Source organism: Heterocephalus glaber, unplaced genomic scaffold, assembly GCF_053883595.1.
Source record: "Heterocephalus glaber isolate CG9 unplaced genomic scaffold, H.glaber_assembly_v1.0 deba00000621, whole genome shotgun sequence".
In the NCBI taxonomy this organism is placed as follows: Eukaryota; Metazoa; Chordata; class Mammalia; order Rodentia; family Bathyergidae; genus Heterocephalus; species Heterocephalus glaber.
Genome location: NW_028258153.1, coordinates 26,549,429 through 26,574,289, shown reverse-complemented (window position 1 = coordinate 26,574,289; position 24,861 = coordinate 26,549,429). Strand labels below are relative to the sequence as shown.

The 24,861-nt window shown below is 44.8% G+C and overlaps 1 protein-coding gene across 1 annotated transcript in view; it reads left to right on the top strand.

Moving 5' to 3' along the window:
• Positions 1 to 19,761, top strand: part of Creb3l2 (cAMP responsive element binding protein 3 like 2) — a 123,656-nt gene extending 103,895 nt beyond the window's left edge. Inside the window, exons 9-12 of the mRNA XM_004851238.3 lie at positions 10,437 to 10,536; positions 10,771 to 10,897; positions 12,321 to 12,537; positions 14,653 to 19,761. Of these exons, the coding sequence (XP_004851295.1) occupies positions 10,437 to 10,536; positions 10,771 to 10,897; positions 12,321 to 12,537; positions 14,653 to 14,728 (520 nt within the window). The 3' untranslated portion in view covers positions 14,729 to 19,761. The remainder of the gene's footprint in view (positions 1 to 10,436; positions 10,537 to 10,770; positions 10,898 to 12,320; positions 12,538 to 14,652) is intronic.
• The last annotated feature ends 5,100 nt before the right edge of the window (positions 19,762 to 24,861 follow it).

Sequence of the window (24,861 nt, the reverse complement as noted above, 5' to 3'; positions counted from 1 at the left end):
CCTTGTGTGGAGGACACCATGCTAAACAAGTAAACAACTAAATGTAACACCACCACCGCCACCCCCCAACCAGCCACAGGGAGCTGGCCTCTGGGGCCTCTGGCAAGGGACAACTTCTGGACCCTGAGTCACATCTCATTGTGTTTGAACTGAGAACTGGGCTGGGCTCAGTGAATGCACAGCTGTGTTTGTGCTGCTATTGCTCTGCCACTTTTTCTTGCTTTATTTTTCTTGGGAGGCAGCTGGATAGAAGTAGAAATAACTGCAGTAGATGAACAGGATAAGTGGGCGGGAGACCTTGAGTGCTGTTGTTTCCCATGGTCTAGTGTGGCAGGAAAGGCGAGTGGGCATTTCATCATTAACACCTCTTCGCATCTTCTTAGTTCTAGGCTATGCCCCGCAAGGACGTGTCCCATTTCTGTAGATGGACAATAGTGCTTGGATGATGAGTAGGTCCTGAGTCTTTTTATTTGTTCCAGACTCAGCAGCAGTCTTCTAGGATATCGCTAGTTTCCAGGGGAAAAGGTGCTTTTATCTGAACTCAGGACACTGGAAGGGGACATGGCCAGTTACAAGATGAGATTTTGTCTTTACTTTTCTTTCTTCAGCTTTCCTGCAGGAGCCTCTCGAGCAAAGCTGACATGGTGTGAACGCACCTTCACACTTGCTTTGCGAAGGTGATCCACTAATTGCATGCCATCAAGAGATGTGTAAGATGGAAGTGAGATGGTTTCCCAGGGTCCTTTCCTCCTAAGCTCAATCAGGAAATACATTTTCACTTACCAAGACCGTCTCCACCTCTCTCAGCTTACCACTGACCTGGAGCTCAAATGGCCCTACCCTAACTGCACCCCTGAGGCATCCTGTTCTTCCCCCTTATGTGCTTTCTGCTGAATCAGTGATGCTCATTCCCTAGCAAGCCCTTCACTTTTAGGTGCTTTGGACTCAGTTTGCTCCATTCATTACTTGGTTTCTGCTTCTGCTTCTGTAGGGCTGTAAGCTACAGTCCTGTTCCTCCAGCCCTGATTTGTCGAAGCATAGGAGTTTAGATTTGAAATGTACTTTAGAGATCATCTTATTTATCTACTAATTACTTTATTTTACAGGGAAGGCTGAAGCCCAGTGAGGTTAAAGTCACGCAATAATGTAGAGATAGAACAAACAATTAGAACTCAGCCACTTAACTTCTCACCTGGTCCTAACCTTGATTTCTCCTGCTGCTGTGCCTGTGTCTCCTTTGATCCAGCCTGGGTCCTTTAGACCTGGGAAAGAGGGCCCATCAAGCGTCTTAGACGACCTGCTCTACTGGCCTCTCACCACTCCCCTCACCCTGGGATTAGTGTTAGCAAGACCAAAAGGATGTCTCCACCCCAGGCTCTCACTCTGCTGCCTCTAGACCATGGCGACTCATCTAGTGTTACTTAGCATCTAACAGTATCTGAGAAGCAAAGGTAATGGCAAACAATGTTTACAAAACTCTAGGTGTCAATGCACAGACTCTTACTCTTCTAGCCACTGTTTGTCTGGAAGATCCAGTCATACAAGAGAAAGCCAAAACTCTGTTAGATAAAGCCCTGACCCAGAGGCCAGACTACATTAAGGCTGTGGTGAAAAAGAGCAGAACTACTTAGCAGAGAACAGAAATATGAAGATGGAATTGCTTTGCTGAGGAACACATGGGCTAACCAGAGTGACTGTGTCCTGCACCACATCCTAGGAGATTTCCTCATAGCTGTCAATGAGTATCAGGAAGCAATGGACCAGTATAGTATAGCACTAAGTCTGGACCCCAATGACCAGAAGTCTGTAGAGGGGATGCAGAAGATGGAGAAGGAGGAGAGTCCCACGGATGCCACTCAGGAGGAGGATGTGAGCGACATGGAAGGAAGTGGGGAAGAAGGGGACCTGGAGGGCAGCGACAGTGAGGCGGCCCAGTGGGCCAACCAGGAGCAGTGGTTTGGCATGCAGTGAGGGGCGCAGCCACCTCTCCAAGTGGTTCCTGGACCCGAGCAGCGACTCTGAGGACAGTGACTCTGTGTGTGCTTGTGGCAGGGGCCCTGTCCCTCTCTCCAAGCTCTGGCTGGGACTTCATGTGACCACTAAACGAGCCCAGCCAGCCTTCCATGTACCTCCATCCTCCCCTGCTTCCCAGAGAGGATGGAGGAGACCCGAAGCCCACACCCTCTTGGGCCCCCAGGAAGGAGCCTTTGACACGCCAGCTGCCACAACCAAAAGCTTGAGGACTAAATGGGGACTTGTGTGTGTGACCTAGATGGGTTTGAAGGAATGGCCCACTCTCCCCCCAAGGCCGGAGGCTGGCCTGTTCCCAGAAGTCATCTTTCTGGGCTGTCCCCTACTGACCGGCCTACCCTAGTAACAATGCCTTAAGCCAGTGAAGTTTTCCTCTCTGCCATGGTGGCACCTTGCCTCGGTCTGGGCCAGCCTGAGAAGCAGGCGTGACAGGAGTGTGACCAGGGTGCACTGGTAGCTGCTAATAAACTGGTTTGTGCAGTCAGAAAAAAACCCAAAAAACTGAGATACTCTATTCACTGACAAAAGGGCCTTAGACCATTTCCAGGGTATGTGTGGGGCTCTACCCCCAATTGGTTCTGTGAAGGGAAAACCAGGTGACCAGTGGGCACCCCTAAGCCACTGGGTTAGCCATCAACAGCTCTTGTGAGGACTCTGAGTGGAATTTGACTTGGGCCTGGTGAGCGCATGAAAATCCTTTACATTGTACCAGGTTTGGGATTCCATTTGAGCTTATAGAAGACATGAGATTCCTGGATCCAAGAAAGGATGTCCTTACACACAACGTAGCATACAGGGTGAGCACCAGTCTGTCTACCTCCATTCCCCTTGTCCCCTCGCTCCAGGATAGATCCAGTTGGATGCTGTGCTCTCGGTGGGTTTGTGACACACCTAAAGAAGCCTGAGCTTGGATAACTCACTGCTTTTTTAGCAAGTGATAGATAAACCTGCTGTTTTGTCGAAGAGGAGACATTACTTCATCTCTCCAGGATACTAGCTTCGTAATCAACTTGAGAAGTGACCGTTACAAAAAACAGAGTATTTGGTCTTGGCACACCCAGCTGAACAGCTGTTCTCTTCCAATGTCTCTTTTTGTGTCATTTGAGGGCATCAGAAGACCAGAGAGGACTGTTCCTCCCTGTGGTGTGCAGAACAGCCAGGCTGCAGTCTGGGGGTACTTCTGTTCATCTCAGTACATTAAGGCTAGGGAGTCCAGGAATTCAAATTTAGACCTAGTGCAGAGGAGCAGGAAGGATCATGTAAGGTGTGCTTTGTGGGCAGTCTTCCTGGCTTGGAGCAGAGAAAGGAGAAAGCTTAAAATATGATTTCCTTTGTATTCTTTCTCCAGACTTCACAGAAGCAAGGAACATTCGTGACTCTACTGTGATCAAAAATAATTTCTTAATTTTCCTCCTTGACCTTCCTCTTGGCTAGAATCCTTCTCTTTAACTCTACTTTTCTTTGTTCTTTAAAATCTATGAGTGATTCCTGGTAAAGATCTTTCCAGCTAAGTCCACCAGGCTTTGGCTGTGTGCTGGCTCTCTGGGTTTCTTTGTTTAGCCCACACAGCTGTGTCCATTTGATCTTGTTTTGCCCACACACGTTCACGATCTCTGTGTATGACTTCTTCTCACCTCTTCTAGACTGACTGTACCTGGCCAAGCCCACCCTCTGCCATACACAGAGAAGCCACAGAGGACAGATGAATGGCCCAGAATACTTTTTTGTAGACTTTTATCTTGGTTTAATTCACTTTTCATTTCTCCATGATCTCCAGCTTCTGGTTGCGTGGAGAGTATAGGCTTTCTTTTCATGTGGCAATATTGCAAACTTCAAAGAGTTGTTGGGTATTAGACTAAATTCCCTAGAGAGGTTAGAAAGGCATTTTAGTGTTATTTAGTGGCAAAGTTAGAAATTCCACAGCCTCAGAAAATATTCTAGAATTCTCTTTTGTGTTCCTTGGGCTGTAGGTAATACAGTAATTCAGAAATGTCCTCTGGTCTTTGCAAAATAAATAAACCTCCTGTAATGTAGAAATCATTCAGAAAGAAAAAAGATATATAATGTATAATTTTTTTTCCCTTTTATTTAGGCCATAGCCTCATTAGCAACTGTCAAAATGTAAGCAAAAGTTTGTGAACAAGTATTAACTCAGACTTTAAGGGTTTTAGCTTATATGCTTGTGTTTTTGTGTCACAATTTTTTAAGTTATTTAAAAGTTGTTAAGATAGTCCTTTTTAAATATTTTTAGAGGGTGTGTAGAATTTCTGACTGTTAGCATTGCTTCCCAACGCCGCCCCATGCTTTGAGGTAGATTCAGCTTTTGGACACTCTTCCCAGCCCTCAGAACTTGCTGGACACTCACTGGAGATGGCGAGGCCATGGCTGGATGGGGAGGGATTCAGGTGAGATTTTTGTATCAGAAGGACCTGGATGCTTATCTCTTCCATCATGAGGCCACCTGATATTCACTAGTATATTTTTTGTGTGTTTGTGCTAGATGAGTGACACTCAGACTTTTTTGGCTGTATGATCATTTTACATTTTTGTCCTGTAATCAACAAACCTAACATACCTTTGAAGATGTATGTATTCATCACACTGCTAACTAATGTGTATGCTTCGCCACCTAATAGTTACTTCATATATGTGATGTCTGATATTGTGTATTTTGTTTGATTCTATTCCATTAAGATCATACAGTCACAACCCAGTTGATTTCACAACCTGCTGATGGATCATGATTTGGAATTTGGAAATTATTGCTCTGAGTACTTCCATTAGGATGTGAGAAAGTTCCTTCATCTTGAAAGAGACTGATTAATGCACAGAGTATTCACACACACACACACACACACACACACACACACGCCATCTGCTGTCGAGTTCCATTTCTAAGGAAGGTGTGCTACCAGATTGGCTGGAAACTGTCTACAGAAAGGGCCCAGGTTGAAGCTCCCAACACAGCAAGTAATTGGGAACCATTAATTTATTCATTTTCCTGGTTTCTGATTCCAGTGAGAAATTAGGTTTCTGAATGCTCAAAGTCTCACCTGCAATAACTGTATGACTATTCCCACTCTATTGCTCTCTTTCCCTCTTGTAAATAAATGAAATAGAGGAAAACAAAATTAAACTGAGTATAAAGATAACATATGAGGCTGTTGATGCATTTTCTAGTTATGATAAGATTGTGTCTCGCACTCTTGGATGCTTTTGAATGTTTTGCCCAATTTCCTTTGAAATGCCTCACAGATACAGGGTGATGCTTTATTTTGGGCAAGGCTGGCATCTGCCTTCAACTGCTCTTTTGCAAGGAACTATGTGAAGATAGCCACCAAATTTATTTTCACATAGGACAAAATCCACATTTTCAATCAAGCATTGGACACTCCACTGTAACAAGTTGTGAAAAATCTGTTGGCCTAGATAAATGTGTGCTCAGAGTTTTCCTTTCTCTAAATTAAGACCTTGCTCCCAGACGCCCAAGAATTCATTAAGCCATAATTAGCCATGATCACTGATGATTTAAAATACTATAATAAAGAGGAAGTTTATATTGAGCTCTTAAGGCACCATTGGGTCTTTATAGCTTTAGTTTTAAAATAAGTTTTCCATTTCATCTGATGTCTGCCTTTTCTCCACTCAGCCCTTTTCACAAACAAGGGACCAGCTGTCTTCCATGTTCTCAGTGCTGTAGGCACTGAGACATCTGTCCCAGCAGCATCAGAAAAAACTACTGTATCATCTCAGCCCAATACAACAGTTATGAGGTCATAGGCTTTCCAGTAAAAAGGGCTCACTGTGCCTGTCATCAGTGAAAAGAGACAGCAGGCGCGTTTCAAAAATGTTTTGCTTCAGCTAACTTGGAGTACCCCAGGAGAGGTGATTCTCCCATTATCCTGTTAGCTGAGGTGGTCAAAGAAATTATCTTTGGTTAGTTGCCTAACCTCAGATGGGGCACAAAGCAGTAGCTCTGAGATCTGAAAAAACTTTCTTTGCCTTCGGAATGCATTCTACTGCTTGGCTGTCTAGGCACCTGCTTAGCAATCCTAAAGCCATCTCTTCTACTCTCTTGGTGCCTGACAGAGGGACAGGGCTCACCTTTCCCACTTTCCTAAATAAATCCTGATCCCTGAAGTAGAACAAAGAGTCCCCTTGATTCTTTTATCTGTCACCTGCATTTTATCTCTGTTATGTTGGGTTTTTGTTTTGTTTTTTTCCGGTACCGGGGATCGAACTTGGGACCTTGTGCTTGTGAGGCAGGTGGTGGAACCACTGAGCTAAATTCCCGGACCTCTGCTATATTGTCATATCAAAAGATGTATCCCAAAGTGTTTATTTAGACTTAAGGTTTTTATTTGTGTCATTATCAGTGACATTGTTTGTATGTCTCTCATTGCCATTGGGCTGGGTTTTATGGTGACTTTTATTTGTGCCTGAGTTTTATTGTAGCTCTTCTGTGGCTACTCTTTTTTAATAATAATGTTTTCCTATCTAACCATAGATATACAGTATCTCTCCATTGGGCTGGTGTCAATATGATGTTATTGTGAGCAGATTTAAGTAAGATAAACTTAACTAGGAAGTGTTTGCTTGTTAATTTTATTAGGTTAATGATTAGGGAACTGCACTGTACCATATTGAAAAGTACACAAGCTATGGAGTCAGATAGCTGCAGTTGACACATTCTACTTACTAGTTATGTAACTTAGCGATTGTTGCATAGTATTTCAGTATATGCAGTTTCCAGAGCTCAATCACTGTTAATTTTCTTTATGATGAAAATGAATGTTCTTTTGGTGTGAATGTATGTAAATTTCCCAAACTCCACTGGATCATAGGAAGCTATTTGGGTACGTGGCATGGATGAGATAATAATCCACTTTATGGTGCTTCAGGGTTGCCAATCGATGGGGCTTTTGCATTGTTGTCATTTCCACCATCCACTCAGTTCACCTCATCAACCCAAGAGGGAGAAGCAGCAGCAAACACTGCATCATCAATCACTGTTGCATTTCACCAAAATTCTGAGCCAAAAATATGTATTTTAAACTACATGTTTGCTCGTCTTGAAGGGCTGGATTATAAACTGTTAGAAATCAGGGACCATTAAACAGCCATTTTCACTTGTAGTGGATTCAGCAAATAATCATTTTTGAGACTGGAAAGGATGTGCTTGTGAATGTCAAGTGAAGTGCCCTAATCTAACCCTAAGTTGGTAAGCATGGGCCCTTCCCTGCACTCTGTAGCCAGACTTAAGTAGCCCTTATAAACCCGTAGCATTTTGCACCTATAACTAGTGACCGGGATGGGAGTGTCCCACATTGATCCTAAGGCATTCAGTCAGTGGGCTTCAGTTATATCTGGCCTGCTAGAAGCCTCTTTTCAGGGAGGACCCTAGTGCCTTCTGGGAGATTGTTTGTTCTAGGGAAAGGAATACCATGCTCAGCCAACTGAACCAGAAATTGGAAGGGAGGAGTGATTTCACATGTGTGGAATTTATTTTCTTGGCAGCTCACACTCCAGACACTGGGCAGGGAGCAAGACATGGGCAAGGAGGAAGTGTGGGTTGTTTGCCAGTAACAGGAACTGAGTAGAAAATAGAAATGGTGGTTTCATTGTCAAAACATCTTAAGGCTTTAGAACAAAAGTAATGTGCCCTTGGTACTATCTTTGAAGGTCACATCTCCCCAAAGGATGGATGGAGAGAGGCTACCAGAGCCTGGGGCCATGGGCACAGGGGCAGTGGGAGTGCTCAGTGCAGAGTTGGGGAGCCCAGCAAAAATGGTAGCCATCAGTTGAAGAAGTGGCTCTTCATCAGACCAAGGAAGCAGAGAGGCCCCTTGCAGGCAGCCATGGTTTAACCGGCAACCAAGAGCTGATAATTGGTGCCATGGAAAGTGACCAGTGCATGAGAGGGAAGGGCTCGTGCCAGGTGGTCTTACCTGTGGGCTCACCTGTATACCTGCCTCACAACTTCCAGAAATACTAGAGGAGAGAACCTAGTGAGGTAATGGTACTGGCATTACAGATAATGGTCAGTCCAGTATGTGCCATGCCCAGCAACTCTGTTCTGCGAGAATGAACTGTCTCTTGGAAATGGGCAGGCAGTAAGTCACTCAGCTCCTAGTTTGAAAAGACACCATTCTGGTGGGTCTAATGGAGGTGTTCTGGGAAAGTCCTGGGAGAAGAAAACATTTGATGAGGAGGAAAGGTGCTACTTCATAGAACCACTTAGATGCAAACTTTTTTTTAAAGTGTATTTTGTATTCATTCAATTCATTCCTTCTTTATTGTGGTGCAGGGTTTCAAACCCAGGGCTTTGCACATGCTAGGCAAGTGCTCTATCACCAGCTTCATCCCTGGCCCTTTTAAGTGGAACTTAAAGTAACCATGTTCTCAGTATTTCTTAGCCCTGAATAATGTACAGAATGTTTTTAAAGAATATGTGATTTGAATGTATGTAAACATAAGTCAGGTCTAAACTACATGTGATCATACTTTTATACAACCAGAAACAAAACATGTATAAATACAAAAAGACCTCCACATTAAATAGAAATAAATTAATAATCTCAATGAATCATGCTGATTTGCTTAAATGAGGCGCTCTACAAGGCAGGAATACAGTGTGGATGGATACATGTGGAGTTTTTGAGTTGAGAAAGCTTCTGCAATCTGTCATGCAGGCTGCTTCATTCCTCCCACCCCTCTTCATTTTATTGCTTAAAACAGAACCATTCTTATGGCCAACCTGTCCTTGATTTGCTTAAATTGGAGAACTTGCTTCTTTAGTACTTACCAAGGAGAAATTGCAATCTTTGCAAGAGCCTGCTTGGATTTCCAGCACTTGAAAGTTATTCAGGGTACAGACTGTGATGAGAAGCAAGTTCACTATGAAAACATAGGGGGTTTTTTTGCAAAATGAGTGACTGCCTGATATTTTCCAATGAACTTGTGTGGCTCACTAATGTTACATCACCACATAAAGTTTCCAAAATTCTTTGAGCCTCAAGAAAAAGCATCTGCTCATAAAATCTTTCTACTTTGCCTTATGCACTCATTGTATGTAGGGAAAAGAGATAAAGATGAGGAGGGGCTTCAACTCTTTACACTGCTCAGGCTGAAATCATCCCAGGTGCTGTGATTCGGGAGCGGGGGGAAATCAGATGCTTGTCTATGCTTTGTGGTCTTCAGGCTTTACAGACCTCACCATCTGCTCATTCTGTACCTTGATGTCACACCGTAGCTAATGCTCTCCTCAGACCCCAAACCTTTCCCTTTTCAGAGGATGCAATGTTGTCCAGTTTGGGGGATAAAACAATTCTCTTTTTTTTCTTTTGTCTTCTGTCTTTTCCTGGAGAAAAATGAGTGTATAGCAGAGGCTTATTTCCAAGATCCCTGGTGCAGAGCCTGAGGGTCCTGTTGAATTGGCTTCTTTGCTCTTTGGTATTTTGGCTTCATCTTTTAGTGCAGAGGTGCTATGAATCTTCAGGTGCCAACTGCAGTCCTGAGATGCAGTGGCTGTTTACCTTCCTGCCCTTATTCCTGTCCCCTCCTCTTCATTGTGCCACCTCAGTACCTGTTGCTTGGGACACGGTTGCTATTTCTAGCCATAGTCAACACCTCTGGCCACTCCTTCAGCTGTTCTTTGCTGCTCTCTCTCTTCTCTCCTCTCTGCTTTTCTTCTCTCATTAGTGTTTCTCAGCTCTTGGTTGAGTGAGTTCTCCTCTTACTCTACTACGGCTGCTAAAACAAAATGTCATAAGCTGCATGACTGAAAAACAATAGAAAGTTATTTCTCACAGTTCTGGAAGCTGGGAAGTCCAAGATCAAGATGTTGGCAGATTTGGGTTTTGGTGAGGGTTGCTTCCTTGTTCATACCAGGTGTCTTTTAGCTATGTCTTTACAGGGTGCAGGCGAGGAACTCTAGTCTTGCCAGCCTCTTACAAGGACACTCATCCCATTTTCAAGGCCTCCCCCCTAATGCCATTGCTTTGGAGGCTGAGGTTCAATATTGGACTTTTTGGTGGGGAGGACACAGACATTCAGAGCATAGTGACCATCCAATCAGAGCCGTGCCTTTTCTTTGTTCTCAGTGGCTGACAGATGAGTCTCAGTTGGTGTGGGATCATTTGGTGGCATTTTCCTCTTACTCAGAACAGCACAAGGACAGGACAAGCTGTTACGGTGTCGAGTGATTCTGAGCTCCAGAGAGTGCCGTGGCTACAGAGCTGGCAGGTCCTGGAATCGGCACCTTCTTGCAGAGGAAGCTGCTGCCCAGTCCTCTGTAAATGCAGGCTCAGAGCAGCAGCACCTTCCCTGGAGACCAGGATGGGGATCACTAAGAAGCCTCTCTTCTCTCATGTCCCGTCTTTGCTTTTGTTTGTCACCCTGGACAGGACTCTCCTTCAGCAACTCCAGAAACTTCAGACTTTGGTGATGGGCAAGGTTTCTCGGACCTGCAAGTTGGCCGGCACGCAGACTGGCACCTGCCTCATGGTGAGTTTCCCAAAGGGACAGCTTAGGAACTGCTTCTGTCCTGTCCCCTGTCTCTGGCTCTCCCACCAGGGGTGGTGGAGAGACCATGCAGCCTGCTCTGGGGGTGTTGCCCTTTGTGTCATTACCATGAGGCGACCAGAGGGCGTGTCTGCCTCCTTCCCAGGCCTATGGGTTTGCCCTGTGGAGATTGCTTGGAACCTACAGCACGTGTGTTCTCTCCTCCTCCTCCTCCAGGTTGTTGTGCTGTGCTTCGCAGTTGCATTTGGCAGCTTATTTCAGGGCTCTGGGCCCTATCCTTCTGCCACCAAGATGGCTCTGCCCAGCCAGAGTTCCTTGCCGGAGCCATACACAGCCTCCATCGGTAAGACTCACTCCGCCACTAGGGAAGTGTCTTCTTTCTTTTCTTTTTCATGCTTGTTTTCCCAGCTTTCTGAAGGGAATCTTATATGAAAGTCCAGTTTTTAAAAACTAGAGTTTCTCCACTTGCCCATGGAGGGTTCTGGAACCGAGGCTGCCCCTTCCTTTGAGGCCCAGCAATGCTGAGGCAGTGCTGAAATTCTCCAGAGTTCTGCGGAGCGAAGTTTGCAAACTGCTGCTGCAGACCTTGTTCTCTCATGAATTCTGACAACTTTTTTAAGTTCTGATGAGGGAGCAGGATATGAATTTTAGGGAGTGGACAGTAACTTTAGAGAGTAAGCCTTGAATAACATTTTAAGAGAGCTCCTGTGTTTCTCCCTGCACTGAGTGGAATTGTATTTTACCACACTAAAAGCTTGTAAAATGAAATTAAAGAATCAGGCTGTCTTACAAAACATTATAGCCAAGACTTAGAGAATTTGAGACTCGGATGTTAGTTAAGAAGTGTGTAGTATTCTCACCTAATGATCTAAGTATGTAGGAAATAAAAAAGTGACAAATAGGGCTGGGGATTTATCTCACTGGTTCCGCCACTTGCCTTGCAAGTGCAAGGTCCCGAGTTCGATCCCCAATACCAAAAAAAAAAGTGACAAGTAAGGAATGCATATATGAATACACACTTGTGGCCATAAAACGAAGCATGGAGGTAGGAGATGCTGACATTGGAATAGGGATAATTTTGCCATCTGAAATGCCAGGTGTATCCCTTCCTTGTGAAAAACAAGAGGGCCAGCATTCCATTCAGATTACTTCAGTGGACTGTTGGGAAGCTCTTTTTCCCTAAGGGGATATCTCTAAATGTTGGAAGCTAATGGGAACATAGTTTTTATGTCAAGGAAAAATTGCTACAGGGCCATCTAGCTATGTGACTGTTCTATAAAGCAGAAGAGATTATCTCCGTCCTCGTCCTCTGATTTATGGCTTGGCTTTGCCTCTCTCCAGATTCTAAATGAAAAGCTCTTGTACCTTTTCTCCCTCCCTACAAGACCTACTCACTGGGGATGCTTTCCTGATTGGGTCTGGACATCCATCCATTGCTTTCCCTAGATGATTATGGGTGGGTAAGGAGGGGAGTTTTATTTTCAAAGCAGTGGGGGTGGTAGTTGGCTTCATGTTTATTTGCTTTTCTCTTGTTCTTCTAGAACTGTGTAATTGGTATAATTTTTCAATGCACAAACTTAAGCTTTTACAGAAAGACTTTAAAGAAAGATTCAGTTGGCATTCTCAGTCCTAGGCAACAGAACATATCGGTTGTTAATTTACCACTGGCCCTGGGCATTTTAGTAAGGGGGGTACATACAACAATACATATAATCAGGATTCCTGTGGCCTTTGGCTGACACCCTGTTACTTTGCTCTGTCCTCAGTGAGATCCAGGAACCTGCTGATCTATGAGGAACATTCTCCCCTGGAGGAACCATCCAGCCCAGCCTCCACCGGGGAGCTTGGGGGCTGGGAGCGAGGCCCCTCCTTGCTCCGAGCATCAGGGCTGGAGTCCTTGTCTGATGTGGATCTTCCCCATTTCATTATCTCCAATGAGACCAGCCTGGAGAAGTCAGTGCTGCTGGAGCTGCAGCAGCACCTGTAAGTCCTATACATGCAGATTTGGATCCTTTGGTGTGAGGGTGAAGGGTACCAGTCAGCAATTTGGTGTGGGCTGTGGACTCTCCCAGAGGCCTCCTGCAGTTCCTCCTCTCTGGGGACCCATTTTCAGGGCCTGGACTGGAGAGAATGTGCTGCTGGCCAACAGCTGCCCCGAGCAGGGAGACGCCCACCATGAGCTCCCGAAATCACCTAAAGCAGCAGATAGGGGGTGGCAGTGGTGGCCCCAATGCAAGAGGAGGGGTCCTGAATCCCAAATCTTCTCCTGCACTATCTTCACCATCCCCGCAAAGCCCTGAAGTGAACACGCAGCCAGGGTAGCAGCAGAGTGCTTGCTGTGTGCACGCACCTTCTCTAGCATCCTTCCAGCTAGAGAGTAAGTGAGGGCTGTGCTGTCAACATAGATTCATGATTTGTGTTTCAGCTCACATGTACCAACTGTAACTACAGGCAGAGTGCCTTTATTTAGAATGCTTGGGACAAGAAATGTTTTGGATTTCAAAGCTTTTTCAAATTTTGGAGTATTGGTATATACATAATAACAAAACTTAGTTTAAGCACATATTCATCTGTTTCATATATGCTTACTCTCACAGCCTGAAGAGAATTTTATGTAATGTTTGTAGCGTGCCTGAGTTTTGTCTGTGCCCCGCCACGTGAGGTTGAGTGTGGAGTTTTCCACTTGTGGCATCACACTGGCACTGAAAGAGTTCTGGATCTTAGGCCGGGGATTTAGCTCACTGGTTTCGCTGCCTGCTGTGCAAGCGCAAGGACCCGAGTTCAATCCCCGGTACCAAAAAAAAAAAAAAAGAGTTCTGGATCTTGGAGCATTTCAAAGTTTGGATTTTCAGATTGCGTATGCATAACCTGCATACACTCAGATATCTATACTGAGGGGCCATGTTTGAGAAGCACTGTGGATGCATATGCAGAATCTGTTCCCATATTGGAAATACACTAGATTTGGCTCTGGTTATCCAGGAGTGGTTTCTCTTAGATAATTATGGAGGAGGAATCTCGTTGTAAATGTAGAGGCTGATAGGACCACAGGGGCTTGTTGCTGTGAGAGGAGGCAACTGGCTATGCCGGTAGCCCCAGAAGGAGGGCTGTACACATGTTTCCAGTGATGTGCATATGATGGGTGATTGCCCTTGGTCTTCCTAGAAATGAGGCTGCTCCAGCAACATAGGAAGGATTGCATTTCCGATTCTTCAGTTTTCTCCCCCTAAACCTGTACAGGAAGAGTCATACATAACTGTATATATCCTCGTATATACATTTAGCATTGGCTAATGCTTACTATACTAGACAATAGTATATATGACTCCATAAATGTGCTGTCATATAAAGCCCATGAACTGCCTAAGAGCTAAAGTGTTATTTTTATTTCCATTATGGAGAAAATCCAAAGTCACCACTAGACTCCTCTAGAAACTCAGCTGCTGATTACCTATTTCGGAACACAAGCCTCTCTCCCAGCCCCAGTTAAGTCCCCCAGAGCTGGGTGGCCCAGAGGCTTTCTGGGCTGTTACACAATTTGATAATGTATTTATTTTCCATTATATGTTTACTTGTTATTTCAAATTAATTCATTTTAAAAGAATATTTATCTGGATTATTAGCTTTTCTACAGTAGAGATCAGCCTCATCCTTGCCCAAATTTAGTGTAGGGCTAAGCATCCTTAGTCAATTAAAAAACAAATTTAAAGGAATTTGTAAAAAAAGGGGTGGGGTGGAAAAAAGGAATTAAGATACATTATGTACAGGTATAAATTCCCCATGATGAATGTGATCATTACGTATAGCAAAGCTGTACTAATAAGAAAATTAATTTAATTAATTTTTAGAAACATACCCAGATCTCCGTGTTTGCTCACTGGGCTGGGATGCCTCCTCTTGGGCAAGGGACAGAGGTGGGACTGTGGCAGGCTGGTGGCAGGGGTTTGGGGAGGAGAGAGTTACTACTAGGAAGGAGAAGTCAGCCTGGACCAGGCCACATGGCTGTGGCCTTAGAGAGAGTGTATCATTCTGGGAAGCAGGAGAGTCGCAGCTGATGCTTTGTGGTCAATACTTCTTTCTCCTCTTCACATCTTCCAGGGTCAGCACCAAACTGGAGGGGAACGAAACACTCAAAGTTGTAGAGCTCGACAGAAGAGTGAACACCACCTTCTAGGAGGCGTCTCCAGCCCTCTCCTCTTACCTCTACTTTGTATCCCCCCGACCACCTCCATCATCAGCTTTGCCTCTTTGCCACTGAATCCGGACGAAGACCTGAACAAGCACTCGTGGCCGAGCAGGAGGCACTGGTGGTTTCCACCTGCGTGTGCCTGCCACTCTCCCCCTCTTTCTGTCATAGGAAGTTCTTTCAGGAGTAGACTGGGGTGGGACAAGGAAGCTTGGTTTCACCTGTAGTGCCAAAAAGATACTGCCTGACTCTACCCTGCAAGGTGTGACCCTCCTTGAAAAGAGGTGATTCTTATTCGACTGAGACCTGGACTCTAGCCACAAAATGCCACGGTGCCTGTTGGGATTTGGCAAAGCACTGACTCTTGTCTACCCGCTCTGGCTGGGTCTCCCATGTGAACGCCCCATAGCCTTGGGAGCGCCCAGGCACCATAGCAGCCCCCTCCCTCTGCTCTGCCCTCTGGAGCCTGGGCTGGCCTATCTCCACCCTGGCGTGGGTGAATGAGGGCTCCCCTTTGTATTCTCAGGCCGCAAGTGCAATGCCTAAAAGCATCAGGCTGTTCTCCTCCAGGCGAACCTGCCCATCTTCGTGCTTGTAGGACTTCTCCCCACCATCGGCCCGCAGACAAATAGTCCTCCCTTCCTGCCTCTCCTCCCGTTTGTAAATAGTATTTATTAGCTTGCTGAGGCTTCCCACTGGTGACCACACCAGGACAGTCCATGCCTCCCTCCACACTAGCGAAATCTTCTGTCACCTTTGGAACTAAGAAACCCCTGTAGGCACTGGAATTCCCAATATTTCCAGATAATTTTTTTGTTTCCTTCCTTGCTTGATTTTTTTTAATTGGAGGGCTATGTGATAATTATGATTGAGAATCCGCTTTAGCAGTTGTCCCTTGTGTGGACGCAGAGGGAATGACGGGCCCGTGCAGTGCTCAGGCCCGTGGCTCTGGCCGATGCTTTTTCTCTCTGGTTCCCATAACAGAGAAGGGAAGCCTGTCCCCAACAACAGGCATTTCTTCTCACTTGTCCTGCACACCTGTCCGGCTCCGACACTCCCCTGCTGTCTACTTCCATTCTGCCTCCCTCTGCTAGAGGGTTGGAACAGGGCAATTCGTACATCCGTGTTCTTACCTTTTATGGTCAGGTTAGGCTACTCTGCAGCTCACCCAAAGTGATATAACCTAACCCCCACTCTACTTTTATTTTTTTTTTAATGATGAAAAAAGTCACCTTTGTAGTTTAAAACCTTTTTCCTCTTTCATACAAATAAGATATGGAAATTGCCTTTTTATTGCAAAAGGTAGAAGATTCTTTGTGTTTTATTTTTCTTAGTTTATAAAAGATTTTGTGCAAGAAATGTGCTTACATTTGATATTTTATTTTTTAGTAGCAGCTGAAGGGGCTTTAGCTCCCCCCCACCCCATCTCATCATCGTCATCTGCATCATCATGGGAGCCTGTACTTAAGAGGGATTATGCTGTCCATCCCCTATCAGATACAGGATTTGGTGGCATTAACCTTTGCTGTCGTACCCTGTAAGCGGCTCCCTGCTTTGTCTGTGGTGGGAAATGGCTTTGTCCATCTTGTAGCTTATGAGAGCTGTATCAGGACCGCAGTGGTCTTGCAGCCTGTACCTGTCCCTCCCAGAGGCCAGGGCAGGCTCGGACATCGGGGCTGTGGGAGGAGGCGGGTGGCTGGGGACCTCTGCGTCCACTTCTTTCTGCTCCACTGTCTCAGGCTTTTGATCCTGCTGGCCCTGGCCGTTGCCTGGTAACCATGGGCCACAGCTGACCCAACCCCTTTCTTCAAAGTTTGGTTGCTTGTCGCTGAGGAAGACTGTGCATCCCCAAGAAGACAAAAATCCAGAATTATCTCACATAATGTTTAGGTGAGAAGAAAACAAGGCTTTCATGTTTAAGGCCAGAAGTGAGATCATAGACAGCCTATCTATCTGTTTTGCCTGGAGATATCGTGGGGGAAAACCCACTTTTCTGAATGAGGAGGGAGACGAACAAGGAAGCATCTCATCCTGGTCCTTAGTGCATTGAGGATTTTATTTTGTTCCTATTACCCTTGCTTCACACAGCTCTCTCCAGATGTCCAGATAGCAGGGCTTGTTTTCCTGGGAAACTGCTCTTCCAGAACATAATGTATAACTGGAGACGGGACATTAGCCAGAGGGCTGAAGACCCCTGTCCTCCATTCCTGGCTTGGAGGAATAAAGGGAACTAAACGGTGGTCCCTTCAGGACAAACTGGGGTCAACAGGGCACAGAGAGTTGGATAACACCAGATTGGTCCCAGATAATTAGTAGTTGTGTGCACAGTTTCTGTGCAAAGGTTAAGCCCAGCATATCCATGGATTTGTTTTCCCCTTGGGGTGAGCAGTCTGAAGGACCAGTCAGTAATTCATGGTTAGCACTGAAGTTTTCAAACTGTAGCAGATATTGGTGCCTGAACTTAAAGTTTTGAAAAATACAAGACTATTAAAGGAACCAGATGCCATAAAAAAGAAATCTGCTCATTCTACTTTCCATTATGTAAACAGGGCATCCCTCTTCCCTTTCTTTGGTTACCCTAGTAAAGGAGAGGGCTCACAAAGATTCAGAGAACAAGTAATTTTTCACTGGCTGAGACCTGAGGAAGCTCCTGGCCCCCAGAATGGTTCCTTTCACAGCTCCCAAATTTGCACTTGGAGACAGATACTGGAAAAAAATGTTCTATAAAAATCTGACAGCTGAACTAAGTTGCTCCTTTTTGGCAGGAGATGGGGAGTGAACTTGACATTGGGGTAGGCAAAATTAGATAACCTTTTCATGAATACAAATGATTTTGATTTAGAGACCTTATTTGGGAAAGCAGTGTTCAGTTCAACTTATTTACAAACCAGCTATACACACCAGATCCCTTTTCCTTATTAATCTCTCCATGAGGCTTGGATGCCATGAGGTGGCTGTGAATCTTACATACCTGTAGAATAGGAGTCTTGAACTGATTCTTCTTTATTCTGATACTGAGACGGTGCCCAGGATTTTTGTCACAGGTTTGTATTTAAAATGCTTTCTCCTCGTTTCATGGGCCCTCCCTCCTATGTCCTCAGACCAGGCAGAAACATAGGCAGAATCAGAGGCCACCCTGGGCCAGTACCCCCTGAAAACATGTGGCATCTGAGGTGTGAATGTGAATGCGGTCCAGAAACAGACACATCCCATCGCACTGCCAGGGGAGAAGTACACTGTCCCTGCTGGCCACGTTGCCCTGAGGGCATGGAGGTGGCAGGGAAAGCACTTAGCCACTGCCTTGTGTGCCACCGGTCACCTGTTTGTTTCTGTTGAGTCCAGTCTGGGAGGAACCTGGACTAGAGACTCAGACCTCTGCCTGCAGCCTGGCAGAACTGCAGAGCCCTTAGCAAGCAGTGCCCTGGTGAGGCCCACTGTATTTGACCACTTTCTGCTGAGACAGTGGGCAGATGTGATAGGATGAGTCCTCTCCAAAGGCAGGAGTGAGAGAGGGAAGGCAGTGAAGTGGGGCTGGAAGGAGCCTGAGGAAGATGTCAGATCATTCATTCGTTTAGTTACTCTGGTATGTTTCAGATTTACTAAGGAAGAGTGTTCCCCTTCCCCTAAGCCCTAGGAATACTGAAGAATCGAAGGGACCGAGAATACTTCATTTAATCAAAAACAATTCCAAAGATCTATGTGCTACTTCTGTGTCTCTTCCTCTGTTTCTCTGTCTCTCTGACACACATAGGCATTCCCTCTTATCTTACATACTTTGTGCCTCAAGTGTGCCTTATAGAAGAATCCAGGATGACTGAGGAGCCTCTTGTCCCTGGGAGATGTTCTGTATAGCCTTAGAGTGTTAGTTGAAGTGAATGTAGGGGAAAGAACTTTTTGGTTTCCTAAAAGTGAGCCACTATGAGCTTTGCACAACAGGAGAAAAGAAATTGCATTATATCCATTAGGAAAGTCCCATTTTGTAGAGGTGCAATCACATAAACATTGGACAGCCAGGATTAAAGGTATTGTAAATCCCCACAGAAGAGTATTTTCACAGTGCAAAGGAACCTGGCCTGGAAGATTAGTGCTTCGGGCCTCTGGGGCCAAAGGGGGAGCGCTTACCGCAGGGGACAGAAACTTGGTGTCTTCTTATTATAGGCAACATAAAATTCTAGAGTGCTTTGTTTTGTCTTGGTGTCTAGAAGGAAGGGACTCATTGTGCTCAATGAGTTGGAAGTCATTTAATGGTATAGACACAGAGAGCAAGCGTGGCCAGTTACCATGAGGAGGATGAATTACTAAGTGACTCAAGATTGCAAAAGTTTGTGACACGGACTGGGCAGACCCCTTTCTGAGGACATCTGTTAACTTTCCCAGCTCTTTCAGCAGGAAGCACAGCTCCTACCCACTGTGCTGGCCCCGCTGTGAAGCCTCAGTTCCTGCCTCTGCCGGAGTGTTCCCCGTCTCCTATCTTTTTCATCCCGTCTTCTGTGAGCTTCAGCTCGCAGGCTTTCCCCTGGGAAAAGGGACCCCAGGGTTTTCAGCTCTATTTCTCTGCCCTCATCCTTTGCTCACCAACTGGGTGAAAACATGAACTCTGTGCACCCATGGCCTTCACTGCTTAGAAAATCTCCCTCTCAGATAAAAGCGCCATGTGAGTCTATGGAAAACACAAGCACTCTCTGACACACTGTGAGTGATCCTTTATACACGGTGTGAACAGACCCTGGACTGTAATCATCAATGGGCTTTAATGTTTGTACTTACAGCCTGGTTTTCCTCTCTTGTAACAGGTTATATGGATCAGCAGTGCTTAAATCTAAGTACATTGTGAGTCTATCATCTGTTCTATTGTGCTGTTTTTTTTATGGCCTTTTGGTCTTTTATCCTAGCTAGATAAGTAACCCCCCCCCCAAATGCTTTGTAGAACACTTGTACTTAGTTTGAAAACAATAAATCAAAATTGTAATGCATTTGTATTTCCATTTCCTGCAAATAAATATTTTTCTTAAATAGTAAAATGGTGCCCAGTCTTTAAAATCCCTGTGATACGTTTTTAAAAGCATTTGGTCTTTCTTCTAAGCATGAGTTTGAGTATGTGTGCCTAACCATTCTTTCCTGATTATCTAGTCAAACTGAAAGAAGAGACTCAAATTAGCAATTTGTATGTTATGTGATACTAAATTCAAGAGTTAGATGGAGGAATATTGAGAAATACATTTTTTTTTTCAGTGACTGGAAGAGAAACAGGTTTCTCTGGAGATTCATGGAGCCTGGCTGCTATTTGTGTTGTTTCCTACAACTATTCCCTAACCAGATTTCAAGTGTATGGATTTGATTTTGCTTTCCCTGTCTCTGGATGCTTGAGAATGATGCTTTGGACTTAAGCCAGAAAGAAATGTTCCTCCTCCTGTCTATGAACAGCAGAGGAGGCCTGTAACACAGCTTCATGCTCCAGAAATTCTGATGAAATGGTTGATAAAGGTCAATGCACTCAAGCAGAATAATCTCCATTCCATTGCACTCTCTGGATCCAAATGTAATTTTCTGCACACACAGAGAGTGAGGGCTGCATTTAGTCTCACAAAGAGTGGCCTGGAATATCAGTCTAAGGCCTTGGACCATGTTAACCTGAAGACAGCAAAACAATACTTTTTTTTTTCCCTCTTAGCAGCATGTCTAACCCATCCCTCGACTTGCAGGTGCATTAATCTCCCACATCCTTTCCCCCTAAGCCATTTGGCCTTCTCTTCTGCTCCTACACAAGAGCCCTACTATAGAAACCCCTGGTCAACCTGCTGATAATCTATGTACTTATGGCTGAAGGGAGTAGACACTTATTTGAGAACATTGTGTGTTAATCATGCCTTTTGTTTTCTGTATTTCTAATGTTATGACATCTAAGACCTTGGTAGACCTAGAGGGCATGCTCTTGCCAGGGCCCCAAATCCCCTGTGTATCAGTCAGCTTTCCTATCACTGAGATACAATACTTGACACCCACAATTTAACAAAGGAGAGGATTAATTAATTTAGCTCACAGTTTTAGGGGATTCAGTCCATAGCCAGCTGGCTCCTAGGCAGAAACACCATGGCAGGAGGGCATGGCAGAGCAAAGCTGCTCAGGCCTTGGCAACCTGAAAGCAGAGCAGGGGAACTGCCAGAAAGGAAGTGGCCAGGGACCAGATATAGTACCTGAGGTCATGTCTCCATGACCCATCCAGACACACCCAGAAGTGTGCCCCACCGATGCCCTAGGTGGCTCCCAAGCCAGTCAAGTGACACGATGAAACTGGTCTACAAGCATACCTTTTGTATGACAATCAGCTTGCCCAGAGTGCATGCCCCAGCCACCTGTTTTATGGGCTCTCACACTGTGGGCCAGTATCCCTCTGCTTTAATCATCCCAAGGCCAAATCCCAGACACCTGGAGATACAGTCCTTATATCTCAGGTCGTGTGGAAGATTTTCAAACTAGCCAATCCTAAACCTTCTTGCCCTGCCTTGCTTATTCCCATATAAACCACAATAAAGACTTTCGCTTCCCTTTTGCCCTCACTCCCTCTGCCTACTGGCCGACCTGATGCCTCCCCATTTGCCCTTGTGTGGCAAGACAGGAATAAGCCATCTTTCCTTTTCCATGGCAGTTATCTCCTGATCTGTTGGTCTCACCGTATGTGGACAATAATATAACCTACATTTTAAAATCCATTCCTTGGGCATTGATACAGTAAATTAGAGGCTGATCCCAGACCCATGGGCATTGGGCATTTCACAGATGGGTTCACTGTGATTTAAATTAATAGAATACAGACTCACTGCCTCACTTCATACTGTTTGTCACTTTTGTTCCAGAGAAGAAATGTGAGGCTTACAGGGGGCAGTGTGGCTTGCTCCTGGGAAGAGAAAGTAGCTGTTGAAATTCCTAGATCTGTGCTTAGGTTCCAGGATAAATCATACCTGACAACTCTGAAAATGAGGCTCTAGAGGCAAGAAAACACTGAGGTCCAGTGAAAGAAAAACAAGATGAAAGTTAGTGGACTCATGCACTCAGTTTTGCCGTTAACTGGCTAGCCCTGAGGAAAAAGGAGACATTTATTGAGTGCCTATCCTGTGGCAGTTGTTTTCACATATGAAGTGTGATTGAAAAATATGGTGACTTTAAAAAAAAATTATTATAGCAGAAGATACATTGTCAATACCCCTCAAAAATCCTCCCCTTTCCTTTAAACACATTTCTCCCATCATTTTTGCTACTTTCTGAAGCAGTTCTGGAAGTCCTTTTTCATGTCTTTATGAGGTGTGATAAAAAATACAGTGAATGCCTCAAAAGTGCAAGGTCCCAAGTTCAATCCCTCGTATATAAAAAAAAAAAAAATACAGTGACTGCTGTTGCCAAGTGCCATCCAATGGAAAGGCAGCCTTGAAAAAAACAGTGTGTTCTTGTCCACCTCATTCACCAGATCTGGCACCATGTGACTTCTGATTCTTCTCCAAGTTTGAAATGACCATGAAAAGTAAATGTTCGAATCATTTCAGGACATCAAGGCAGCCATGGCAATGCAACTAAAGACACTCACGAAAGAGAACTTGCAGAACTGCTTCAGAAAGTGGCAAGAACAATGGGATAAGCATATTCCAAGTGGGGGTGGGGAGTACTTTGAGGGAGATTAATTGCAATGTGTCTTTTACTGTAATAAAATTTTTATACACATTCATCTTATTGTTCAGTCACATCTCATATTACCTATGACCTTTCATTGTTTTTTATCTTTAATTCTTCCAAAACCTTTACAATTATCCCCTTTCCTGGATAATGGAACTGGGGCTCAGAAAAAGGGATAAACACACTCAAGGTCACACAGAAAATTAGCCAATTAGCTCCAGGTCTTTGGTGACTGTGAGTCCATGGTCTTTGAACAATGCTGTGCTGGACTTTGAAGCTTGAGGATTTTGAATTGTGAAAATAAAGGGTTAACCTTGACCAGAGGTTTCAAGCCCTCAGCTGACACACAAGGTTTCTAGTTTGGTAAACCTGGGATATTTGAAATGTTTAAAAATGATTGGTTAATTTTTCAACATTCAAAGAATTTTTAAATAAAATTCCAGATTTCTATCTTCTCTTGAAAGACTGCAACTTTAGGAGCTGAGTAGCTGTGACCCTCTGATTTGACACAAGGAGCATATTCTAGATGGCCATGCTTCCCATTTGTAGGCTGTTTCACTCATTTCTGTGAATTCCTGGGTCCTTCTGTCTGCTGAGTTCACAACCTCTGGACTAGATGGTGGCTGACTTTCTGACAGGTCACAAGAAAGAAATAAAGGGAAAGGGCCAGGGATTTAGCTCAGTGGTGCCACCGCTGCCTGCCTTGCCAGCACAAGGTCCTGAGTTCCACCCCCAGTACAAAAAAAAAAAAGAAATAAAGGAAAAGATCCTGTGTTGGTGGCAGAGCAGGAGGTGCAGAGAGTGGTTGGTTACACTCCGAGCAACAGGAAAAAAAAAGCCTGAGTAGGGAGGAAGCGGGCTATGAGCTGTGAAGGGTTCTACACATTTATACACATTGCCCCTGTTTTCATGACATGAAAAACAACTGCAGCCTGAGGTCTGTTCTTCCTACTCCCAGAAATAAATCTCTTCAAAAATTATCTTGAGAAATTCTAATGATCTCACTTACAGATGACAACAATGACGGCTCCATCTTTCTCATGACAGTCAGCAGGTATATAGAGCTCTTTCATTTGTTATTTAGCATGATTATAGTCACCATTGCGCAGCGGAGGAAATAGAACCCTTAGAGATGTGACCAGCTCCACATTAGGTTATTCAGTGAGTACAGGGCACAATCACAGTCCAGCATTCTGACTTCCATTAGACCATACTTCCCTGAGAATAAGATCTAAAAGCTTGGATAATGAGAGATCAAATATGCCAGCCCCAATCAGCCTATCCTTCCCTTACCTATTATTACAGAGTAGGCACTGAGCAAGAGAATAGAGAGGTATAATCTTCTTCGCCATTGGCCATCACCATGGTAACTGGCTAGGGCTTATTTTCAGGGAAATGCCATAGTACCATTTCCATTAGCTGTGCCTCGTCTGGGCGGGGGACACTAGCTGTCCAAGTCATCTGTGAGCCTCCATGGAACTGCATATGTCCAAAAACAGAATGTTTTTGCTATGCATATTTAATATTCTCCGTAGTACTGAGTTTTAATCCAGGCTCTGGGATACTCCCCAAGGCACATGTCTTTATAACCTGGGAAAAGAAGGAAGATGGCTCATCTAAATCATCTCCTGCAAAATGGTTCACATAACCAATTGAGAGGCTGATTGCACTCGGGCCTTCATCACTTGATGGGGTCAGACAGGTGGCACAGGTTTATGCTGTCCCAAGCGCAGCTGTTGCTAGATCTTTTGGCAATTTTAAAGCTGAGTTCTGGCCCCACGAGGAGGCCATGTGTTCTCCTCCTCCCTTTAGGCTGTTGTTTTAGATGAAGGAACAAAAATATCCACTGAGGAACACCATGCAAGCTGCCGGAGACGCTGTGGTGCTGTTCCCTGAGAAGTCTGCTGCAAAATGTTTAAGGCTTCTTAACTGCAAAGTATTTGGGAATCAGAGCTGCCAGAGTGATCCTAACAATTCCCCTGTCATAGCACTGCAAGACAGATGGCAAGTTCATTTCCTGATGGGTAGAAGAGAGATTCTCTATGCCTGGATTGGTTCAAAGGAAAAGAAAGACCCCCAAAAGGACAAATTGTAAATGTCCGTCCACCTACATACACAGCAATTTCCGAGACAGACAAAGAGTTCTCAGTCCCCACAACATGGCCTTCCTTGGCTTTGCCATCTAAGTGCTTTCAATGGGTGATCACAGACAATACACAAAACCAGCATGAAAGTTTGAGATGGTTTAAAGTATAAATGGCTGCAAAAGAGAAAGTATAGTTGAGATGATATTTGCAACATCTCAGAAATAAATCCATATGATAGTCCACCAGGACAGCGCTTGTCTGGAGCTCTAAGCGGAGCAGGGAGGGTAGCAGGAGAAGTCGGTCAGAATTTGGGAGCATATGTATCACATAATCAGGGAAAAGAAAGCCAGAAAGAGTGCTGTTGGAAGC